General features: G+C 31.6%; 1 protein-coding gene across 1 annotated transcript; it reads right to left on the bottom strand.

Annotated features, from left to right (window-relative positions):
- Positions 1-16,954: 16,954 nt before the first annotated feature.
- LOC129981232 (sterol O-acyltransferase 1-like) lies at positions 16,955-25,819 on the bottom strand. The gene is made up of 5 exons (XM_056091991.1): positions 25,665-25,819; positions 23,195-23,293; positions 22,504-22,633; positions 19,347-19,489; positions 16,955-17,095 (listed from the first exon to the last, which is right to left on the bottom strand). The coding sequence occupies exons 1-5, from the start codon at positions 25,782-25,784 to the stop codon at positions 17,030-17,032; spliced, it is 558 nt and encodes a 185-aa protein (XP_055947966.1). The 5' UTR covers positions 25,785-25,819; the 3' UTR covers positions 16,955-17,029.
- Positions 25,820-26,079: the final 260 nt, after the last annotated feature.

Here is a 26,079-nt window from a genome sequence, read left to right as displayed (position 1 = left end):
TTTTTATCCATTATTCCCACACTTACTATGAACTTTTCCAAAACTTTCACTACTAAAATAAAATTTTATGTTAAAATATATTCTATATTCAAGAGAAATTTTAGGAGTCAAGTTCATGCACATGCGCAGAATTCATTCCTATTCAAATTATTGTGCTCTTAGACCAGATTGACACCATGTTAAAACTTTTAGTTTATAATCATAATGAGAGTCTTACACCATTCAGAAGCTCTGAATGTGCGAAGCTTCGTGGCCAGATCGGCATCACCAGTCTCTTTGTTTTGCTGGTCTTCAGTTCGAGTCTCGAAACTGAGAACATTTTCAATATATTTTTCTTTTCTTTTTTTAAAAATTTATTTTAGATATTTTTATCCATTATTCCCACACTTACTATGGACTTTTCCAAAACTTTCACTACTAAAATAAAATTTTATGTAAAAATATTTCTATATTCAAGAGAAATTTTAGGAGTCAAGTTCATGCACATGCGCAGAATTCATTCCTATAAAAAACATTGTGCTCTTATACCAGATTGACACCATGTTAAAACTTTTAGTTTATAATCATGATGAGATTGTTACACCATTCAGACGCGCTGTTGGTAAGAAGAGTCGTGGAAAGATCGGCAGCGCGAGCCACCTGGTTTTGCTGGTATTCAGTTCGAGTCTGGAAAATGTGAACTTTTTAAATATATATATATTTTTTAAATTTATTTTAGATATTTTTATCCATTATTACACACTTACTACGAACATATCCAAATCTTATACTACTAAAATAAAATTTATTTTCAAAATATTTCTATATTAATGAGAAATTTTAGGAGTCAATTTCATGCAAATGCGCAGAATTCATTCCTATTCAAATCATTGTGCTTTTAGACCAGATTGACACCATGTTAAAACTTTTGGTGGATAATCATAAAGAGAGTCTTACACCATTCATACGCACTGTTGTTACGTAGCGTCGTGGCAAGATCGGCAGCGCGAGCCACCTAGTTTTGCTGGGCTTCAGTTCGAGTATCGAAATTGTGAATTTTTTAAATATATATTTTTAAAAAAAATTTATTTTAGATATTTTTATCCATTATTCCCACACATACTACGAAGTTTTCCAAATCTTATACTACTTAAATAAAATTTATTGTCAAAATATTTCTATATTCAAGAGAAATTTTAGGAGTCAAGTTCATGCACATGCGCAGAATTCATTCCTATTCAAAACATTGTGCTCTTAGACCAGATTGACACCATGTTAAAACTTTTAGTTTATAATCATGATGAGAGTCTTACACCATTCAGACGCTCTGTGTGTACGAAGCTTCGTGGCCAGATAGGCATCACCAGTCTCTTTGTTTTGCAGGTCTTCAGTTCGAGTCTCGAAAGTGAGAACATTTTCAATATATTTTTCTTTTCATTTTTAAAAATTTATTTTAGATATTTTTATCCATTATTCCCACACTTACTATGAACTTTTCCAAAACTTTCACTACTAAAATAAAATTTTATGTTAAAATATTTCTATATTCAAGAGAAATTTTAGGAGTCAAGTTCCTGCACATGCGCAGAATTCATTCCTATTCAAATCATTGTGCTCTTAGACCAGATTGACACCATGTTAAAACTTTTAGTTTATAATCATAATGAGAGTCTTACACCATTCAGAAGCTCTGAATGTGCGAAGCTTCGTGGCCAGATAGGCATCACCAGTCTCTTTGTTTTGCTGGTCTTTTGTTCGAGTCTCGAAACTGAGAACATTTTCAATATATTTTTCTTTTCTTTTTTTAAAAATTTATTTTAGATATTTTTATCCATTATTCCCACACTTACTATGAACTTTTCCAAAACTTTCACTACTAAAATAAAATTTTATGTTAAAATATTTCTATATTCAAGAGAAATTTTAGGAGTCAAGTTCATGCACATGCGCAGAATTCATTCCTATAAAAAACATTGTGCTCTTATACCAGATTGACACCATGTTAAAACTTTTAGTTTATAATCATGATGAGATTGTTACACCATTCAGACGCACTGTTGGTAAGAAGAGTCGTGGAAAGATCGGCAGCGCGAGCCACCTGGTTTTGCTGGTATTCAGTTCGAGTCTGGAAAATGTGAACTTTTTAAATATATATATATTTTTTAAATTTATTTTAGATATTTTTATCCATTATTACACACTTACTACGAACATATCCAAATCTTATACTACTAAAATAAAATTTATTTTCAAAATATTTCTATATTAATGAGAAATTTTAGGAGTCAATTTCATGCAAATGCGCAGAATTCATTCCTATTCAAAACATTGTGCTTTTAGACCAGATTGACACCATGTTAAAACTTTTGGTGGATAATCATAAAGAGAGTCTTACACCATTCATACGCACTGTTGTTACGTAGCGTCGTGGCAAGATCGGCAGCGCGAGCCACCTAGTTTTGCTGGGCTTCAGTTCGAGTATCGAAATTGTGAATTTTTTAAATATATATTTTTAAAAAAAATTTATTTTAGATATTTTTATCCATTATTCCCACACATACTACGAAGTTTTCCAAATCTTATACTACTTAAATAAAATTTATTGTCAAAATATTTCTATATTCAAGAGAAATTTTAGGAGTCAAGTTCATGCACATGCGCAGAATTCATTCCTATTCAAAACATTGTGCTTTTAGACCAGATTGACACCATGTTAAAACTTTTGGTGGATAATCATAAAGAGAGTCTTACACCATTCATACGCACTGTTGTTACGTAGCGTCGTGGCAAGATCGGCAGCGCGAGCCACCTAGTTTTGCTGGGCTTCAGTTCGAGTATCGAAATTGTGAATTTTTTAAATATATATTTTTAAAAAAAATTTATTTTAGATATTTTTATCCATTATTCCCACACATACTACGAAGTTTTCCAAAACTTTCACTACTAAAATAAAATTTTATGTTAAAATATTTCTATATTCAAGAGAAATTTTAGGAGTCAAGTTCCTGCACATGCGCAGAATTCATTCCTATTCAAATCATTGTGCTCTTAGACCAGATTGACACCATGTTAAAACTTTTAGTTTATAATCATAATGAGAGTCTTACACCATTCAGAAGCTCTGAATGTGCGAAGCTTCGTGGCCAGATCGGCATCACCAGTCTCTTTGTTTTGCTGGTCTTCAGTTCGAGTCTCGAAACTGAGAACATTTTCAATATATTTTTCTTTTCTTTTTTTAAAAATTTATTTTAGATATTTTTATCCATTATTCCCACACTTACTATGAACTTTTCCAAAACTTTCACTACTAAAATAAAATTTTATGTTAAAATATTTCTATATTCAAGAGAAATTTTAGGAGTCAAGTTCATGCACATGCGCAGAATTCATTCCTATAAAAAACATTGTGCTCTTATACCAGATTGACACCATGTTAAAACTTTTAGTTTATAATCATGATGAGATTGTTACACCATTCAGACGCACTGTTGGTAAGAAGAGTCGTGGAAAGATCGGCAGCGCGAGCCACCTGGTTTTGCTGGTATTCAGTTCGAGTCTGGAAAATGTGAACTTTTTAAATATATATATATTTTTTAAATTTATTTTAGATATTTTTATCCATTATTACACACTTACTACGAACATATCCAAATCTTATACTACTAAAATAAAATTTATTTTCAAAATATTTCTATATTAATGAGAAATTTTAGGAGTCAATTTCATGCAAATGCGCAGAATTCATTCCTATTCAAAACATTGTGCTTTTAGACCAGATTGACACCATGTTAAAACTTTTGGTGGATAATCATAAAGAGAGTCTTACACCATTCATGCGCACTGTTGTTACGTAGCGTCGTGGCAAGATCGGCAGCGCGAGCCACCTAGTTTTGCTGGGCTTCAGTTCGAGTATCGAAATTGTGAATTTTTTAAATATATATTTTTAAAAAAAATTTATTTTAGATATTTTTATCCATTATTCCCACACATACTACGAAGTTTTCCAAATCTTATACTACTTAAATAAAATTTATTGTCAAAATATTTGTATATTCAAGAGAAATTTTAGGAGTCAAGTTCATGCACATGCGCAGAATTCATTCCTATTCAAAACATTGTGCTCTTAGACCAGATTGACACCATGTTAAAACTTTTAGTTTATAATCATGATGAGAGTCTTACACCATTCAGACGCTCTGTGTGTACGAAGCTTCGTGGCCAGATCGGCATCACCAGTCTCTTTGTTTTGCAGGTCTTCAGTTCGAGTCTCGAAACTGAGAACATTTTCAATATATTTTTCTTTTCTTTTTTAAAAATTTATTTTAGATATTTTTATCCATTATTCCCACACTTACTATGAACTTTTCCAAAACTTTCACTACTAAAATAAAATTTTATGTTAAAATATTTCTATATTCAAGAGAAATTTTAGGAGTCAAGTTCATGCACATGCGCAGAATTCATTCCTATAAAAAACATTGTGCTCTTATACCAGATTGACACCATGTTAAAACTTTTAGTTTATAATCATGATGAGATTGTTACACCATTCAGACGCACTGTTGGTAAGAAGAGTCGTGGAAAGATCGGCGGCGCGAGCCACCTGGTTTTGCTGGTATTCAGTTCGAGTCTGGAAAATGTGAACTTTTTAAATATATATATATTTTTTATATTTATTTTAGATATTTTTATCCATTATTACACACTTACTACGAACATATCCAAATCTTATACTACTAAAATAAAATTTATTTTCAAAATATTTCTATATTAATGAGAAATTTTAGGAGTCAATTTCATGCAAATGCGCAGAATTCATTCCTATTCAAAACATTGTGCTTTTAGACCAGATTGATACCATGGTAAAACTTTTGGTGGATAATCATAATGAGAGTCTTAGAACATTCAGACGCTCTGCGGTTATGAAGCGTCGTATCCAGATCGGCAGCACGAGCCAACTAGTTTTCCTGGACGGCAGTTCGAGTCTCGAAAATGATAAATTATTAAATATATTTCTCTTTCCTTTTTTTTAAATTTATTTTAGATTTTTTTATCCTTTATTCCCACACTTACTACGAACTTTTCCAAATCATATACTACTAAAATGAAATTTATTGTCAAAATATTTCTATATTCAAGAAAAATTTTAGGAGTCAAGTTCACGTCCATGCACAGAATTCATTCCTATTCAAAACATTGTGCTTTTAGACCAGATTGATACCATGGTAAAACTTTTGGTGGACAATCATAATGAGAGTCTTAGAACATTCAGACGCTCTGCGGTTATGAAGCGTCGTGGCCAGATCGGCAGCACGAGCCAACTAGTTTTAATGGACGGCAGTTCGAGTCTCGAAAATGATAAATTATTAAATATATTTCTCTTTCCTTTTTTTTAAAATTTATTTTAGATTTTTTTATCCTTTATTCCCACACTTACTACGAACTTTTCCAAATCATATACTACTAAAATGAAATTTATTGTCAAAATATTTCTATATTCAAGAGAAATTTTAGGAGTCAAGTTCACGTCCATGCACAGAATTCATTCCTATTCAAAACATTTTGCTTTTAGACCAGATTGATACCATGGTAAAACTTTTGGTGGATAATCATAATGAGAGTCTTTGAACATTCAGACGATCTGCGGTTATGAAGCGTCGTAGCCAGATCGGCAGCACGAGCCAACTGGTTTTCCCGGACGGCAGTTCGAGTCTCGAAAATGATAAATTATTAAATATATTTCTCTTTCCTTTTTTTTAAATTTATTTTAGATTTTTTTATCCTTTATTCCCACACTTACTACGAACTTTTCCAAATCATATACTACTAAAATGAAATTTATTGTCAATATATTTCTATATTCAAGAGAAATTTTAGGAGTCGAGTTCACGTCCATGCACAGAATTCATTCCTATTCAAAACATTGTGCTTTTAGACCAGATTGATACCATGGTAAAACTTTTTGTGGATAATCATAATGAGAGTCTTAGAACATTCAGACGCACTGCGGTTATGAAGCGTCGTGGCCTGATCGGCAGCACGAGCCAACTAGTTTTCCTGGACGGCAGTTCGAGTCTCGAAAATGAGAACTTTTTAAATATATTTGTCTTTTCTTTTTTTTACATTTTTTTAGATATTTTTATCCTTGATTCCCACACTTACTACGAACTTTTCCAAATCTTATACTACTAAAAGAAAATTTTATGTCAAAATATTTCTATATTCAAGAGAAATTTTAGGAGTCGAGTTCACGCACATGCGCAGAATTCATTCTTATTCAAAACATTGTGCTTTTAGACCAGAATGACACCACGTTAAAACTTTTAGTGGCAAATCATAATGAGAGTATTAGACCATTCAGAATCGCTGCGGGTACGAAGCTTCGTGGCCAAATCGGCAGCACGAGCCATCTAGTTTTGCTGGTCTTCAGTTCGAGTCTCGAAACTGAGAACTTTTTAAATATATTTTTCTTTTCTTTTTTTTACATTTTTTTAGATATTTTTATAATTTATTCCCACACTTACTACGAACATTTCCAAATCTTATACTACTAAAATAAAATTTTATGTCAAAATATTTCTATATTCAAGAGAAATTTTAGAAGTCGAGTTCATGCACATGCGCAGAATTCATTCATATTCAAAACATTGTGCTTTTAGACCAGAATGACACCACGTTAAAACTTTTAGTGGATAATCATAATGAGAGTCTTAGACCATTCAGACGCGCTGCGGGTACGAAGCTTCGTTGCCAGATCGGCAGCACGAGCCATCTAGTTTTGCTGGTCTTCAGTTCGAGTCTCGAAACTGAGAACTTTTTAAATATATTTTTCTTTTCTTTTTTAACATTTTTTTTAGATATTTTTATCCTTTATTCCCACACTTAATACGAACTTTTCCAAATCTTATACTACTAAAATAAAATTTTATGTCAAAATATTTCTATATTCAAGAGAAATTTTAGGAGTCGAGTTCACGCACATGCGCAGAATTCTTTCCTATTCAAAACATTGTGCTTTTAGACCAGAATGACACCACGTTAAAACTTTTAGTGGCAAATCATAATGAGAGTATTAGACCATTCAGAATCGCTGCGGGTACGAAGCTTCGTGGCCAGATCGGCAGCACGAGCCATCTAGTTTTGCTGATCTTCAGTTCGAGTCTCGAAACTGAGAACTTTTTAAATATATTTTTCTTTTCTTTTTTTTAGATATTTTTATCCTTTATTCCCACACTTACTACGAACTTTTCCAAATCTTATACTACTAAAATAAAATTTTATGTCAAAATATTTCTATATTCAAGAGAAATTTTAGGAGCCGAGTTCGCGCACATGCGCAGAATTCATTCCTATTCAAAACATTGTTCTTTTAGACCAGAATGCCGCCACGTTAAAACTTTTAGTTGATAATCATTATGAGAGTCTTAGACCATTCAGACGCGCTGCGGGTACGAAGTTTCGTGGGCAGATCGGCAGCACGAGCCATCTAGTTTTTCTGGTCTTCAGTTCGAGTCTCGAAACTGAGAACTTTTTAAATATATTTTTCTTTTCTTTTTCTTACATTTTTTTTAGATATTTTTATCCTTTATTCCCACACTTACTACGAACTTTTCTAAATCTTATACTACTAAAATAAAATTTTATGTGAAAATATTTCTATATTCAAGAGAAATTTTAGGTGTCGAGTTCACGCACATGAGCAGAATTTATTCCTATTCAAAACATTGTGCTTTTAGACCAGAATGACACCACGTTAAAACTTTTAGTTGATAATCATAATGAGAGTCTTAGACCATTCAGACGCACTGCGGGTACGAAGCTTCGTGGCCGGATCGGCAGCACGAGCCATCTAGTTTTGCTGGTCTTCAGTTCGAGTCTCGAAACTGAGAACTTTTTCAATATATTTTTCTTTTCTTTTTTTTAAGTTTTATTTTAGATATTTTTATCCTTTATTCCCACACTTACTACGAACTTTTCTAAATCTTATACTACTAAAATAAAATTTTATGTCAAAATATTTCTATATTCAAGAGAAATTTTAGGAGTCGAGTTCACGCACATGCGCAGAATTCATTCCTATTCAAAACATTGTGCTTTTAGACCAGATTGACACCACGTTAAAACTTTTAGTGGATAATCATAACGAGAGTCTTAGACCATTCAGACGCGCTGCGGGTACGAAGCTTCGTGGCCAGATCGGCAGTACGAGCCATCTAGTTTTGCTAGTCTTCAGTACGAGTCTCGAAACTGAGAAATTTTTAAATATATTTTTCTTTTCTTTTTTTTACATTTTTTAAAAATATTTTTATCCTTTATTCCCACACTTACTACGAACTTTTCCAAATCTTATACTACTAAAATAAAATTTTATGTCAAAATATTTCTATATTCAAGAGAAATTTTAGGAGCCAGAGTTCGCACACATGCGCAGAATTCATTCCTATTCAAAACATTGTGGTTTAGACCAGAATGACACCACCTTAAACTTTTAGTTGATAATCATAATGAGAGTCTTAGACCATTCAGACGCGCTGCGAGTACGAAGCTTCGTGGCCAGATCGGCAGCACGAGCCATCTAGTTTTGCTGGTCTTCAGTTCGAGTCTCGAAACTGAGAACTTTTTAAATATATTTTTCTTTTCTTTTTTTTTTTTACATTTTTTTTAAATATTTTTATCCTTTATTTCCACACTTACTACGAACTTTTCCAAATCTTATACTACTAAAATAAAATGTATTGTCAAAATATTTCTATATTCAAGAGAAATTTTAGGAGTCGAGTTCACGCACATGAGCAGAATTCATTCCTATTCAAAACATTGTGCTTTTAGACCAGAATGACACCACGTTAACACTTTTAGTGGATAATAATAAAGAGAGTCTTAGACCATTCAGACTCCCTGCAGGTACGAAGCTTCGTGGCCAGATCGGCAGCACGAGCCATCTAGTTTTTCTGGTCTTCAGTTCGAGTCTCGAAACTGAGAACTTTTTTAATATATTTTTCTTTTCTTTTTTTTAAGTTTTATTTTAGATATTTTTATCCTTTATTCCCACACTTACTACGAACTTTTCCAAATCTTATACTACTAAAATAAAATTTTATGTCAAAATATTTCTATATTCAAGAGAAATTTTAGGAGTCGAGTTCACGCACATGCGCAGAATTCATTCCTATTCAAAACATTGAGCTTTTAGACCAGAATGACACCACGTTAACACTTTTAGAGGATAATCATAATGAGAGTTTTAGACCATTCAGACGCACTGCGGGTGCGAAGCTTCGTGGGCAGATCGGAAGCACGAGTCATCTAGTTTTTCTGGTCTTCAGTTCGAGTCTCGAAACTGAGAACTTTTTAAATATATTTTTCTTATCTTTTTTTAAAGTTTTATTTTAGATATTTTTATCCTTTATTCCCACACTTACTACGAACTTTCCTAAATCTTATACTACTAAAATAAAATTTTATGTCAAAATATTTCTATATTCAAGAGAAATTTTAGGAGCCGAGTTCACGCACATGCGCAGAATTCATTCCTATTCAAAACATTGTGCTTTTAGACCAGAATGACACCACGTTAAAACTTTTAGTGGATAATCATAATGAGAGTCTTAGACCATTCAGACGCGCTGCGGGTACGAAGCTTCGTGGCCATATCGGCAGCACGAGACATCTAGTTTTGCTAGTCTTCAGTTCGAGTCTCGAAACTGAGAACTTTTTAAATATATTTTTCTTTTCTTTTTTTTACATTTTTCAAAAATATTTTTATCCTTTATTCCCACACTTACTACGAACTTTTCCAAATCTTATACTACTAAAATAAAATTTTATGTCAAAATATTTCTATATTCAAGAGAAATTTTAGGAGCCAGAGTTCGCACACATGCGCAGAATTCATTCCTATTCAAAACATTGTGGTTTAGACCAGAATGACACCACCTTAAACTTTTAGTTGATAATCATAATGAGAGTCTTAGACCATTCAGACGCGCTGCGAGTACGAAGCTTCGTGGCCAGATCGGCAGCACGAGCCATCTAGTTTTGCTGGTCTTCAGTTCGAGTCTCGAAACTGAGAACTTTTTAAATATATTTTTCTTTTCTTTCTTTTTTTTTTTTTTACATTTTTTTTAAATATTTTTATCCTTTATTTCCACACTTACTACGAACTTTTCCAAATCTTATACTACTAAAATAAAATGTATTGTCAAAATATTTCTATATTCAAGAGAAATTTTAGGAGTCGAGTTCACGCACATGAGCAGAATTCATTCCTATTCAAAACATTGTGCTTTTAGACCAGAATGACACCACGTTAAAACTTTTAGTTGATAATCATAATGAGAGTCTTAGACCATTCAGACGCGCGGCGGGTACGAAGCTTCGTGGGCAGATCGGCAGCACGAGCCATTTAGTTTTGCTGGTCTTCAGTTCGAGTCTTGAAACTGAGAACTTTTTAAATATATTTTTCTTTTCTTTTTTTTACATTTTTTAAAAATATTTTTATCCTTTATTCCCACACTTACTACGAACTTTTCCAAATCTTATACTACAAAAATACAATTTTATGTCAAAATATTTCTATATTCAAGAGAAATTTTAGGAGCCGAGTTCGCGCAAATGCGCAGAATTCATTCCTATTCAAAACATTGTGCTTTTAGACCAGAATGACACCACGTTAAAACTTTTAGTTGATAATCGTAATGAGAGTCTTAGACCATTCAGACGTGCTGCGGGTACGAAGCTTCGTGGCCAGATCGGCAGCACGAGCCATCTAGTTTTGCTGGTCTTCAGTTCGAGTCTCGAAACTGAGAACTTTTTAAATATATTTTTCTTTTCTTTTTTTTTTACATTTTTTTAAATATTTTTATCCTTTATTTCCACACTTACTACGAACTTTTCCAAATCTTATACTACTAAAATAAAAATTTATGTCAAAATATTTCTATATTCAAGAGAAATTTTAGGAGCCGAGTTCGCGCACATGCGCAGAATTCATTCCTATTCAAAACATTGTGCTTTTAGACCAGAATGACACCACGTTAAAACTTTTAGTTTATAATCATAATGAGAGTCTTAGACAATTCAGACGCGCTGCGGGTACGAAGCTTCGTGGCCAGATCGGCAGCACGAGCCATCTAGTTTTGCTTGTCTTCAGTTCGAGTCTCGAAACTGAGAACTTTTTAAATATATTTTTCTTTTCTTTTTTTTTACATTTTTTTAGATATTTTTATCCTTTATTCCCACACTTACTACGAACTTTTCCAAATCTTATACTACTAAAACAAAATTTTATGTCAAAATATTTCTATATTCAAGAGAAATTTTAGGAGTCGAGTTCACGCACATGCGCAGAATTCATTCCTATTCAAAACATTGTGGTTTTAGACGAGATTGAAAAAATGTTAAGTCTTTCAGTGGAAAATCACAATGGGAATTTTAGACCATTCAGACGCTGTACGTTTAAGAAGCTTCGTGGCTAGATCGGCAGCACGAGCCATCCAGTTTTGCTGATCTTCAGTTCGAGTCTCGAAACTGAGAACTTTTTCAATATATTTTTCTTTTCTTTTTTTTAATATTTATTTTAGATATTTTTATCCATTATTCCCACACTTACTACGAACTTTTCCAAATCTTATACTACTAAAATAAAATTTTATGTCAAAATATTTCTATATTCAAGAGCAATTTTAAGAGTGGAGTTCACGCACATGCGCAGAATTCATTCCTATTCAAAATATTGTGCATTTAGACCAGATTGACACCATGTTAAAACTTTTAGTTTATAATAATAATGAGAGTCTTAGACCATTCAGACGCTATGTGAGTACGAAGCTTCGTGTCTAGATCGGCAGCACCAGCCACCTAGTTTTGCTGGTCGTTAGTTCGAGTCTCGGAACTGAGAACTTTTTAATATATTTTTCTTTTCTTTTTTTTTAAATTTATTTTAGATATTTTTATCCCTTATTCCCACACTTACTACGAACTTTTCCAAATCTTGTACTACTGAAATAAAATGTATTGTCAAAATATTTCTATATTCAAGAGAAATTTTAGGAGTCGAGTTCACGCACATGCGCAGAATTCATTCCTATTCAAAACATTGTGCTTTTAGACCAGAATGACACCACGTTAACACTTTTAGTGGATAATCATAATGAGAGTCTTATACCATTCAGACGCACTGCGGGTACGAAGCTTCGTGGCCAGATCGGCAGCACGAGCCATCTAGTTTTTCTGGTCTTCAATTCGAGTCTCGAAACTGAGAACTTTTTCAATATATTTTTCTTTTCTTTTTTTTAAGTTTTATTTTAGATATTTTTATCCTTTATTCCCACACTTACTACGAACTTTTCCAAATCTTATACTACTAAAATAAAATTTTATGTCAAAATATTTCTATAATCAAGAGAAATTTTAGGAGTCGAGTTCACGCAAATGCGCAGAATTCATTCCTATTCAAAACATTGTGCTTTTAGACCAGAATGACACCACGTTAAAACTTTTAGTGGATAACATAATGAGAGTCTTAGACCATTCAGAATCGCTGCGGGTACGATGCTTCGTGGCCAGATCGGTAGCACGAGCCATCTAGTTTTGCTGTTCTTCAGTTCGAGTGTCGAAACTGAGAACTTTTTAAATATATTTTTCTTTTCTTTTTTTTACATTTTTTTTAGATATTTTTATCCTTTATTCCCACACTTACTACGAACTTTTCCAAATCTTATACTACTAAAATAAAATTTTATGTCAAAATATTTCTATATTCAAGAGAAATTTTAGGAGTCGAGTTCACGCACATGCGCAGAATTCATTCCTATTCAAAACATTGTGCTTTTAGACCAGAATGACAACATGTTAAAACTTTTAATCTAAAATCATAATGGAAGTCTTAGACCATTCAGACGCTCTGTGTGTAAGAAGCATCGTGGCCAGATCGGAAGCACGAGCCACATAGTTTTGCTGGTCTTCAGTTCGAGTCTCGAAACTGAGAACTTTGTTAATTTATTTTTCTTTTCTTTTTTTTTACATTTATTTTAGATATTTTTATCCTTCATTCCCACACTTACTACGAACTTTTCCAAATCTTATACTACTAAAATAATATTTATTGTCAAAATATTTCTATATTCAAGAGAAATTTTATGTGTCAACTTCACGCCTATTCAAAACATTGTGCTTTTAGAAACGGATGACACCATGTTAAATATTTTTAGTGGATAATCATAATGAGATTCTTAGACCATTCTGACGCTATACGTGTACGAAGCTTCGGTGCCAGATCGGCAGCACGAGCCACCTAGTTTTGCTGGTCTTCAGTTCGAGTTTCGAAACTGAGAACTTTTTCAATATATTTTTCTGTTCTTTTTTTAAAAATTTATTTTAGATATTTTTATCCTTTATTCCCACACTTACTACGAACTTTTCCAAATCTTATACTACTAAAATAAAATTTATTGTCAAAATATTTCTATATTCTGGAAAAATTTTAGGAGTCGAGTTCACGCACATGCGCAGAATTCATTCCTATTCAAAACATTGTGCTTTTAGACCAGATTGACACCGTGTAAAAACTTTTAGTGGAAATTCATAATGGGAATCTTAGACCATTCAGACGCTCCGAGTGTAAGAAGCTTCGTGGACAGATCGGCAGCACGAGACAGCTAGTTTTGCTGGTCTTGAGTTCGAGTCTCGAAACTGAGAATTTTTTTATATATATATTTTTTCTTTTTTTTAACATTTATTTTAGATATTTTTATCCTTTATTCCCACACTTACTACGAACTTTTCCAAATCTTATACTACTAAAAGAATATTTTATGTCAAAATATTTCTATATTCAAGAGCAATTTTAGAAGTCGAGTTCAACGCACATGCGCAGAATTCATTCCCATTCAAAACATTGTGCTTTTAGACAAGATTGTCACCATGTTAAAACTTTTAGTGGAAAATCATAATTGGAATCTTAGACCATTCAGACGCTCCGAGTGTAAGAAGCTTCGTGGCCAGATCGGCAGCACGAGACAACTAGTTTTGCTGGTCTTCAGTTCGAGTCTCGAAACTGAGAACTTTTTCAATATATTTTACTTTTCTTTTTTCAAAAATTTATTTTAGATATTTTTATACTTTATTCCCACACTTACTACGAACTTTTCCATATCTTGTACTACTAAAATAAAATTTATTGTTAAAATATTTCTATATTCAAGAGAAATTTTTTGTGTCACTTCACGCCTATTCAAAACATTGTGCTTTTAGACCAGATTGACACCATGTTAAAACATTTAGTTTAAAATCATAATGGGAGTCTTAGACCATTCATACGCGCTGCGGGTGCGAAGCTTCGTGGCTAGATCGGTAGCACGAGCCAAATAGTTTTGCTGGTCTTCAGTTCGAGTCTCGAAACTGAGAACTTTTTCAATATATTTTTCTTTTCTTTTTTTTAAAATTTATTTTAGATATTTTTATCCATTATTGCCACGGTTACTACAAACTTTTCCAAATCTTATACTACTAAAATAAAATTTATTGTCAAAATATTTCTATATTGAAGAGAAATTTTAGGAGTCGAGTTCACGCACATGCGCAGAATTCATTCCTATTCAAAACATTGGGCTTTTAGACAAGATTGACACCGTGTTAAAACTTTTAGTGGATAATCATAATGAGAGTCTTAGACCATTCAGACGCTCTATGGGTACGAAGATTCGTTGCCAGATCAGCAGAACGAGCCACTTAGTTTTGCTGGTCTTCAGTTTGAGTCTCGAAAATGAGAACATTTTAAATATATTTTTCTTTTCTTTTTTTTAAAATTTATTTTAGATATTTTTATCCATTATTCCCACACTTACTACGAACTTTTCCATATTTTGTACTACTTAAATAAAATTTATTGTCAAAATATTTCTATATTTTAGAGAAATTTAAGGAGTCCAGTTCACGCACATGTGCAGAATTCATTCCTATTCAAAGCATTGTGCTTTTAGACCAGATTGACACCATGTTAAAACTTTTAGTGGAAAATCATAATAAGAGTCTTAGACCATTCAGACGCTGTGCTAGTACGAAGCTTCGTGGTCAGATCGGCAGCACGAGCCACATAGTTTTGCTGGTCTTCAATTCGAGTCTCGAAACTGAGAACTTTTTAAATATTTTTTTCTTTTCTTTTCTTTTTTTTTTAAATTTATTTTAGATATTTTTATCCATTATTCCCACACTTACTACGAACTTTTCCAAATCTTATACTATTAAAAAAAATTTTTATTGTCAAAATATTTCTATATTCAAGAGAAATTTTAGGAGTCAAGTTCACGCACATGCGCAGAATTCATTCCTATTCAAAACATTGTGCTTTTAGACCAGAATGACACCACGTTAAAAGTTTTAGTATATAATCATAATGAGAGTCTTAGACCATTCAGACGCTCTATGGGTACGAAGCTTCGTTGCCAGATCAGCAGAACGAGCCACTTAGTTTTGCTGGCCTTCAGTTTGAGTCTCGAAAATGAGAACTTTTTAAATATATTTTTCTTTTCTTTTTTTTAAAATTTATTTTAGTAATTTTTGTCCATTATTCCCACACTTACTATGAACTATTCCAAATATTATACTTCTAAAATAAAATTAAAGCATAAATTTACGGAAAATACAGAAATGTTGTAACCGAAAAATGTTAACCGTAGCCTCATTAGAGTGGGGGAAAAAACTTGGCGACCAACCGGTTCACCAATATTAATGCTCGTTAAAATTTTAATAGTTAAATATTTTATGTAACTCGTATTTTAATAGTTTCTTCATGGATATATTTTAAAGTTACAAATTTTGATAGTCATATAATTCATTCATAATATTATAAATGCCTTCAACTATAACGTAATATGTATCTCCCTAATTTTCTTTTAGCCCCCGTAGAATTTATGCTTTAAATTAAAGTGGAAATGGTTAAATTGCAATTTAAATCAGGAAATTTTTTACTGAAACTATGAATTTTTTTTCTTTTAAAATATGAGTACTAAAAACACAGTCGCTTTGCATTTAAGCTAAACCTTATGCAAAATTAAGAATATCTTTCTTAATTTATGTAATATCTTAAGAAGTTTTCTACAAAATTTTCTCAGATTCATCATGAACAGATCGATTAATTAACATTGTTTAGTTTTAAATGCATCAAACACTAAGAAAATAAACACAATCCTTTGAAATAATCTGTCGAAAACATATTAAACCTTCAAAACGAAGATCGTATCCATTGTCGACAATCAGAACACAATACGCATGCGTGAATTTTCAACGCCAATTATGGTAACGCAAATGCTTGAATTTTCTACGCCAGTTGGGGTAACGCTATGCCGATTAGAAATTTTTAATTTCCTTTAATCTGAGTTATTTTAATTCAAAAGTACTTCAGAATGAATCTGAAAGATCGATTAATTAATAATCTTTAATTTTAAATGCATAAAACATTAAGAAAATGAATAGAATCGTTTGAATTAATCGGCAGGAAAATGTTACGCCTAAGCCTCATTGCTGTTGGGAAAAAATGTTGAAGCCTTACTCATTTGGCGGTGGGGAAAGAAATAATTTGTTTGGCGGGAAAGTTAGTTTTTAATTAAAAGTTAAAATTCTAATTAAAAATTCAAAAAAAGGAACCCCAGGTGCACATTCCCGACCTCCAAGGTATACATGTACCAAATTTGGTAGGTGTAGGTGAAATGGTCTGGCCTTCCATTTCTGTAAAAGTTTCTAGAATTCTACATCTACAGTAGTAAGACATACTTAATTTCATCGATTTAAAAGTTTGTTTAAAATAATTAAAGAAAGTGAGATACACTCTTAATGATATTCAAATAAGTTTGGACATATTCGAAAATTTCTAATTTACAATATTACTTAAATAAGTCTCCCAAAATTAGAGGCACTCTATTTCCAAATACATGTTAGACATATATTCAAAATTAAATTTTCATTGGATTGTCTGGAATTCTATTTATTTAGAATACAGGTCGAGTTAGATTGTTATATTTTTACTAAAAAACTTTTTAACTAAACTTTTACGCTAAACTGGGAAAGATATCACATTGCAATGGAGAAACCGAGGAACTGCATAGTCTAGCCAAGAATCCTGTAAAGGAAATTAAAAATAATAAATTATTCATTATTGAGGAACATGATATTGTATAAAGTAATCGATCACAATTAATCTTATTATATCCATCATTTTAGTTTGGAATTTTTGGAAATCAGAAATATATTTAATACAACTCAAAATTTTTTACGCATCTAAAGCAGAAAGTTTATGCTAATTAGTTTATTACTACGAATCTACTGTCAATGCGAGCATGAAATGTTTTAAAATATAATTATTTCTAAATCTGAAATGAATTTCATCATAATATAACTTTTTAAAAAAATTATATGTGATCCATTTTTAAAAGAACTCGTAGAAAGAAAAGAAGGGGGAAAAAAAAAAAATTGAAATCTGCTATCGCAAATTTCAAGTAATCATATGATAACATTATTTGTTTTAAATAAAGTGGTATCGATCCGATAGAAAAACATGTTCTCACATGACTCATATCTCGCAATCACCAACATTTAGGAAAGCGATGGTTTTTGACCATCTTAAAATCAATAAATAAATCTTAAAATCAATAAAATTTTTTCGCGAGGCCAGATTTTTTTCTTGCAAAGCCAGTTTAAACCGGTTTTAAAAAATTACGTAACTATCAGATTACGCATATACGTCGATATTTAGAAAACGACTTTTTTTTAATTCTCAAAATCGTTCGAGCTCCAAAAATTTTTGCTAGCCAGAAAAATTGAAAACTAAGAAAAAAAACAAACATATATTATATAGCTTTCGATACTTCTCTCACTGTTCCGCGTTCATTTCACTTTTCTTCTATGCGCTTTTCCGGACGATAACTTCCAACGTCCCTCCCCTTTATTGGCCAGACCGGAGAATCGGGTACATGGCAAACATTCGTGCCATTTTATACCTTTTGTTGGCTATAAGTCACCAAATGTGACAATCATCATTATCATTTTCTAACAACCCTAAAAGCAAAAAACTGGTGCCTCAAAAGCGATAAATCGCCGATTTTCTGCCCGTGCATTTCGAGGCTTCAAACACCCCAAACCAAAACAACATAATTTTCTCACAAGATAAAATGCTAAGTGATAAATTGAAAGTGATAGAAAGACATTGAGTGATAGTGAAAATAATCATGCTGAGTGATAAAAAAACTCTAGATACTTTTTTCTAGATATTAATTTATAAAGGAAAAAAGTAACAAGGATGCAACAGTGCATGTCATTAACATTGATGTCTGAGATGTGGATGCGTTATACCCCAACTTTCAACTAACGGAAGTATCATCTCAACAATCTAATATATCGCGTTCTGTGCTTAGTTCCGTCTCGTAAAGAAAAGAATCGAGCACTTCTTTTGCAAGTCAACTTCCAGTAGAGCAATTAGATTCTTTAATTTATACAGATTTGCAAGTTTGATCGCAAATTAGCTTAAAGCATTTATAAATTTTCGAATTCACATACGAGCAAACGGATACACCAACAAGCATTTCATTCTTTGATAGATTTAATCTAAAAAAAGGGATATAGATTTGTGATTATGATAATAAAACCATAAATCAAATTTCAGTCCAGATTTTTGGGATTTTGAATTCTGTTTAAATGCAATTGGAAAGATAGAGAATAGATATTAGACAATGATTACGAAAGAGCATGCGATTTTTGGCGATTAATCGCCAGGATTTGGTTAGTACAAAGTACCAGAAAATCGAATGTATATACTTTTTTCCCGTCCAATTAAAAATGAAATTTGACATAAAACTTCAATGATAGTTTCAAAATCACATATCATATTTAAAATCTTTTAGTCATCACGTTAAAGTGTAGAAAAAAGTAAAGAAAAGCTTGTGAAAGATGGTTAAGCCCTGCACGGATTTATTTCTAAATTAAATGCAGGTCTACACTTTAAATTTTAAATTTGGGTACCAAATTTTATCCATCCAGCTTTTTTGTTTGATATTTATCGTGTTAAGATATACTGGAACAATTGAAGGGACAGACCTTCGTTTGAAATGATCTTGTTCAAACTTTGACAGAAATCTTCAAATTTGTTGTAAAAACCATACAACAAATTTCGCTCGGCTAGCTCAAACCATTTTTTAGTTATCGTGTTCACAGACAGACAAGTATACTTCCAGAAACGTGTTTTTCGGATTCAGGCAGTTCTGAAACGTTGAGTTTCAACGAAATCTCGACTTGCAATTTTTTGACGTGTATAATATTTTCTCTTTCTATACTTCGTGTGTAGGAAGTAAAACTAAGTTAAAGGAGGAAAAACCTACTAAAATCCTCGGGCAGTTGATCCTGGCAGACATTTCCAAAGAGTAGAAAACTAGTAAAAGTCCATATCCTAGCAACAAAGTAAACCAAAGGAAAAAGTTCCAGAAGTTTGAGGTTCTTCTTCGAGTCATAAAAATGAATATAACTGAAAAAAAAATATTGGATTTTTATTAATAGTTTGGTGCAAATTTAAAAAAAAAATTAAGATCGAGACAGTTACAAAAGAATACAAAAATTGGAAAAATTTGAATAAATTAAAACTAGATATTTATGTAACTTTGATTTAGATATAACATGCCAAAATTTAATAAATTATGATTATTCATATAATAAGGGTTAAAAGAGAGGCTAAATCATTCTTATGCCTATAAAAAAGAGTATTTAATAATATGAGCTTAAATAAAGCATACTGGAGCTAATATTTCTTAAATAGTAAAGCAATGTATCGGTTGATTATAATTAAAATTGCACTTTCAAAAGGCTGTTAATAAAGAACTACTGGTCAGAATGACACAATATTTCATATTGAAAAATTCGTTTTATGAATGAAAAAATTCAAAAGTTTACCGATATATGGGGCTGTATTCTTCACAGTATGTTGAAATCTGTTGCTTTAAAAGATGTGTTAATTTAAAGGTGCAAATTCAGAGACATGATATGCGCAGCTCACATTATTCTTGTGATAAAAATAAGGAACAAGCAGTTTCTGCGTTTCAGAAGATAGTCGTGTCTCTACTATGAATATTTTTACAAGAATGGTGACTATGCGAAAATTACCTTCAAGTAATCCCGGACGTTACGGGATTTTAGAAGCGGTTCCGGTAAAATAACAGCATTCGGTCTGAAGAAGATGATTGATAAAGCTGAAGAGACGGGCTCATTTCAAGTGAAATGTGGCATAGAGAGGAAAGCAATTGCTTCGACATCAGGGGAGGATGTGGCTACACCACTATAGAAAGTGCCAAGTACTGCTCTGGTAATGCGCAGTATATAGGGAATTTTCCAGACTTCAGACATATGTGTGTGCATGATTCGTAAAAATTTGCCAATCTTGCAATACTACCCATTCAAAATTACACATTTTCAGGAGTTACTTCCTATTGATCTGTCAAAACGAGGAGCTATTACTGAAGCCGGTTCTTTTTTTTTTTTTGCTTCAAAGGAAATGGACAATGCATAGCCATAAATCATTTTGTAGACAAAAAAGCCCATTTAATTCTCCAAAGTTCTGTCGACATTCACAATTCCAAAACACTGGTAAGAGAGAATATGTTCCAAATGCAACCATCACCTCTTCATTTTCAAAAGGGCACCGTGTGGTGAGAGCTTACGGCAGGCTTTATTATTGATTGCTTAATTTTTGAACAGATTGATATTTTGAATCCTATAACCGGTACAGTCAATAGGATACGTTATGAATCTCTTTTGCGCAACAACTCATTTCAACACTGCAACAGAGTGGATGTGGACATCACAATTTTTATGCTGGGTAGCACTCCCCAGGACATTTCAACACAGCAAAGCAGCTCTTGATTCTTCACTTTGGAAATGACAAAATTATCAGTCGCCATTTTCCAACAGCTTGGCCGTTACGATCAACATACTTGAACCCTGTGGAGTTACCTATAAATGTTGTGTACAGACGTCCGAATGCGGTCTTAGGTGAATTGCAAACATGCATTATGCAACACATTTATATTATCACCACTGAAACACTCCGATATGTTGTGAAACATGCAGTTTTTGCGCTTTCAGCTGGCAGGAGGAAACGGTGGACAGTATACTGAAAATTTCTCAAGCAAATCATCCCCAAACTTCCTTTTCTTGAAGGTTTTACCAGTTTTGATTTAGAAACAGTTAAAAATCGATTTCATTTTTGCTTTTTTTTTTTTTTTTTTTTTTTTTACAGTTTCTGGTTAGATACAGTTAAAAACAGATTTCAATTTTTTTTTAGCATAGGGACTATTAAAAACCGATTTCATTTTTACTTTTTTACGGTTTTTAGTCTAAAGACAGCTAAAAATCGATTTTTCCCACCTTATCGGGAAGGTGCCACAACGGATAAGGAACAAAGAGTACCTCGACAACATGTCAGGATTTTTAATTAGCACTTTATGACGAATAGAGGGCCTTTCAGGGCCGAATCAGTCAACTTTTGAACTTTATTTTTTATTTTTCAAAGTCAATTTTCATTGTCCTACTTATACTCAGATCTCACTGTAAAAATATCCCAAATTTTATATAGGAAATCTTTATTATAAATTTCCACTCCAAAGGAAAAAAGAAGTTTAATCCATATCTGTTATTATTCGATATGATATAAATGTTATTTTTCAATTTAATATTTCTACTGAATTTAGATAATTTAATATATTTATTGACAAAGTTTAATGTTCAGTATTAATGTTTTTTAATTTAAATTAATTAAAATACTTTCAACTTTTATATTGATATTTTAAAATCCATTTTGAGGAATCCCAAAATAATTTCACTTATAAACGGTTTAAATAAGGCGTATTCAAAAGTATTCAATTCTACAAAAAAACGCATTCTTAGTTTTGTTAAAACATGCCAAAGCAGTTTTAAATACTTGTATTAGCTTTATTTGATTCCTTCTATAAACGTGAAATTTATAATCACTTTTATACTCAGTTATACTGAAAAATCGATTTTATACTTAGTTTTGACTCCATATGCATGGCTCAATTTATATATTGAATCTTCAAGAAAAAAGGATTTTCAGATTTCATAATATTTACAATAGCTAATTACAAAATATTTATTAAAAGGTTAATTAAAAAATTTCTAAATACGCTTTTATTAGTTTGTTGAAAATTTGAAAATAATTTTAAAATGTGAAGGTGAAAACAAAATCGTGTAATCATGAAGTAGTGAAAACAATACTATAAAGAAACAGAAGCAAAATTAATATTAAAAGAAAAAGAAATTGCAAATTAAAATGAAGAAAATTTCTGGGTATTCATTACAGATTTAAAAAATTATGTATATGACATATAATCGGTTACGGTTATTATATCTTGTATTCTGATGTTCCTATAAAAAAACGTGCTTTAAGCAGTACAGTACACAGATATAAACGTGCTTTAAATATGTTTTTATTTAGAATAATAAAAAAGTAATTCATAAAAGGATACTTACTACCAGCTATGTAAAATAATGTGAATAAAGGAGGGAATATAAATCTGAGAGAAACGGCTACGATATATTCATGAACAATTGCAGATAGCAGAAAAACTGACAACATAGCAACAGTTCTGCTTTTCAAAATCTAAACAAAAGATAAACGGCGATAAATAATCAAATACCTTTAAAAAGCAAAATATTCTGATGCTTTTAAAAAAGATTTAATACAATTAATTAGATTATATTAAAGATTTAATACAATCTAGAAATTATACAGCGTTATATTTTATGTAGAAAGAAATTAATATTTACTATTGTTTCTTCACTAAATTTTTTTATTAATAGGCTTTTTTTTAATTATGAATTTGGAAACAAATATCCACTTCAATTCTTTTTCAACTTATAATATCTAAGATTTTTGTTAAGTTTATATATAGAATAATATATGTGAATTTCAGCTTAGAACTTATTACTGAATTCTTAAAACGCTTATTAAAGATTTCTTTTCTTTTCTTTGATATAAATATTTAAATACCATCAGTGTCGTGCAGATTAATTCTAGAGGAATTTTTGCCACAAAATACAAACACAAACGTATCATTCAGCTTGTCTTCCAAATGAACTAACGCTGTTCTCGAAACAGAGAACTTATTACATTTATGCATTATGTGGTTCATTTAAATATGCAAATAAATTTGTTACTTACAGCGTACATATCACAATATATGTAGAAGTACAGCCAATCATGTACAAGTATATTCCAAGATCGGTAAAATTTTGTATAGGAAGTACAGTTCCACCAATCCTTTAAATAAAAATACACGAGGTATCATCTTTTCTGGGTGCAAGTAACTTTCAGAAATACATTATTTCGTCAGTTCTTTCAGTTATTAGTAGCAGAGTAAAATAGATAAAGACAAGCATCAAAGAAAACAAAATTTAATTTGAAAAAGCAAGGGATGTTCTTTTTCACAGGCATACACGCTTGTAGTTTACTGCCTCAATAAGAAACGTTCTCCTAAAGCAAACGTGCATTCATAAGATTTAACTTCATAGAAATGTTCCGAGCCAAACTTTGAAGATATCACTTTCAATTCCAGGAAAAATGGCACAATACTAAATAGAATCTAGATTTCAAACAGTGTAGTTTTAATAGTCTTACATAAGTTATGTTCATCATGTATAAGAACCTTTTTAATGGAATTCAGCTCCATGACGTCAGAGCTCTATTATGTCCAGTTCATTCATCTTCTAAATGACGCGATTTTCATTTTTTATTCGTCTATAAACTACTCAGCTATTAATTAAAATCCTTCTTCTCAAGCATGAAACAATGAAAGTAAATCATGCGATTACGTACTGGAAGAAACAATGAAACCGATTTCCGTTTCATTCACAGCAATGGAAATATTATTGTCAAATATTCTTCAAAATAGATTTAAAGCCTAATTATATACATATAGATCTGAAAATCTTACAGGAATTAAATTCTGAATCATTGAAAAGATAAAAAAGATAATTGTCTGGACATTAAAACGATGCAAAACAAATATTTTTTTCAGAAGTTACCTCAAAAATCTAAATTATTTTAATTAATTTAAATTTAAATTAAAATTTCATAGAAATCACTCTGAAATGCCCATTCATACTTCTCAAAATCTGAGCAAAATTTAGTAACTCGAGGTCATTTAGAGCGCGCCCACATTCATCCATATCAATAGTAGAGATGGGATTCACATGAGGAATAAACCGAAATGACTAGGATATCACTGTGAAATACGATGTACATTAGAAGGTCCATTACACTAACAGCTCTGTTTTCAGCGAGGAAGCCTTGAGACTTTATTAGAAAATTTCACTTATACAACATACAAAAAACCTTGGAGGGGTATTAAAGAAAGCTTTAATATCTCTAACAATTTGAAGTTAACAAATTATTTTTGAGAAAATCATAAATATAATTATTATAAGATATTTAATTGAAGTTAAATACAACCAACATACTGAACGAAACATCTAATCGCCGAAGGCGGCTAATTGTCAATTAAATGAACACTCCAATCTATTATAATTTTAAAAATTGTAAACATTTATTGTAAATATATCAAAAAAATATTGGAAAAGAAAAGATATCTACATATAACAATTATAAATGAAATTATAAAATTGGTATATATAAAAATAGTCCTTGCAATTAAATTTAATAAAAAAATTCGCTTAAATTTAATAAAGTAAGCTTATTTTTCCAAAGTTCTAACCACCACAACAAAAAATGGAGTTTAATATTTAAGGAAATCAATCAAGTTATTCAGAATTTTATGGGAAAGAAATATACAATAAATATCTGTATTGGATTTCTAGCAATGAAAATTTTAAATTGTTCGCTAATATTAGGATGTATCCATAGAAAACAGTATTTAATCTTATAAAATATCGATGTTTAAAACTAGGACAGCTAATGTAAGTAGGAGTTTTTTTGTTCATCCTCAAAAATTGTATGAAGCTTCCAGTAAGATGGTTCTTTTTTTTTGTTTGTTTATTTCATTTACTGCATTGGAATAAACTCAAAAAGGAAGCAAGTAACTAATTGTTGTCAGCTATATTACTTTTTTGGTGGTGAATCATAGACTAATTACTCCGACCCGTTCGAAGGCATACGGAAAAAAGAATGATTGGACTGCCGTGATAGCAACACTGTCGGGAACTGGGGTTGTTTCCTAAGGGCCATCACCGGCTACGGTACAACCCTTCCCTAAGTAGCCCTTCCCGTCATCGATAGGAAGTAGCCACCCCCACATTTTCGTATACCTACAAGGGTGGCGAGAACCAACCACCATGCCAAACGCTTCTCACTTTCAATTACGAGGTGCTCCCACGTGGGATTTCCTGGTTGTGAAAGCGGGAAATCTCGTTACATTAACAAAACTAATCATGATAAAACTGAATACTGAAATTCAAACAAAGTCATGAGAAATACCTGACTCATCTAACAAGTGAGATTGATTTTTTTTAAAGAATTTTGAAAATTACATTTATCACTCACATAAAACAAACAAAAAAAAAAACCGTGTTTAAAATCTGCTTAAGAAAAAATCTTAAAAGAAGTCACTCCATCAGCAGTTATTATGAACATTTATAAACATATGAAATCAGCACGCAACTAGAAAGATACTTACTTCATAAAACAATCTGTCGCCAAACCTCAGCATTTCAGCAAAAGCATTCGGCAAACAGTGTAATATGGGATAAAACGTTACGAACGAGATCATACTACCTGCGAAGATTGCAATAGCCATCAAACACACAAAATGAGTGATGGGTATGGGTTCAATGCCCGCCTTGTGGAAGCTATTCGCTAAGAAACAAATGTAGACAATATAGTCACCCAATACAATAAGAAATAATTGCAAAAGATTCCAGGCAACGAAACCCCAGCGAATACCAGATGTTCTGAAAATAAAAGAAAAAGTGAAACACTTTTATAAACTTTTATTTAAACGTGACTTTTCCCTATTTTTAACCAGAGGGAGTAGTCTTTCAAAAATTTTCACTCACAGTCCCTAATAAAGCTGTTAACCCAGAGAGCACCAT

This window comes from Argiope bruennichi, chromosome 8 (genome assembly GCF_947563725.1).
Source record: "Argiope bruennichi chromosome 8, qqArgBrue1.1, whole genome shotgun sequence".
NCBI lineage: Eukaryota > Metazoa > Arthropoda > Arachnida > Araneae > Araneidae > Argiope > Argiope bruennichi.
Note: the sequence above shows the minus strand (reverse complement) of the source record. Positions and strands in the feature narration are given on the sequence as shown.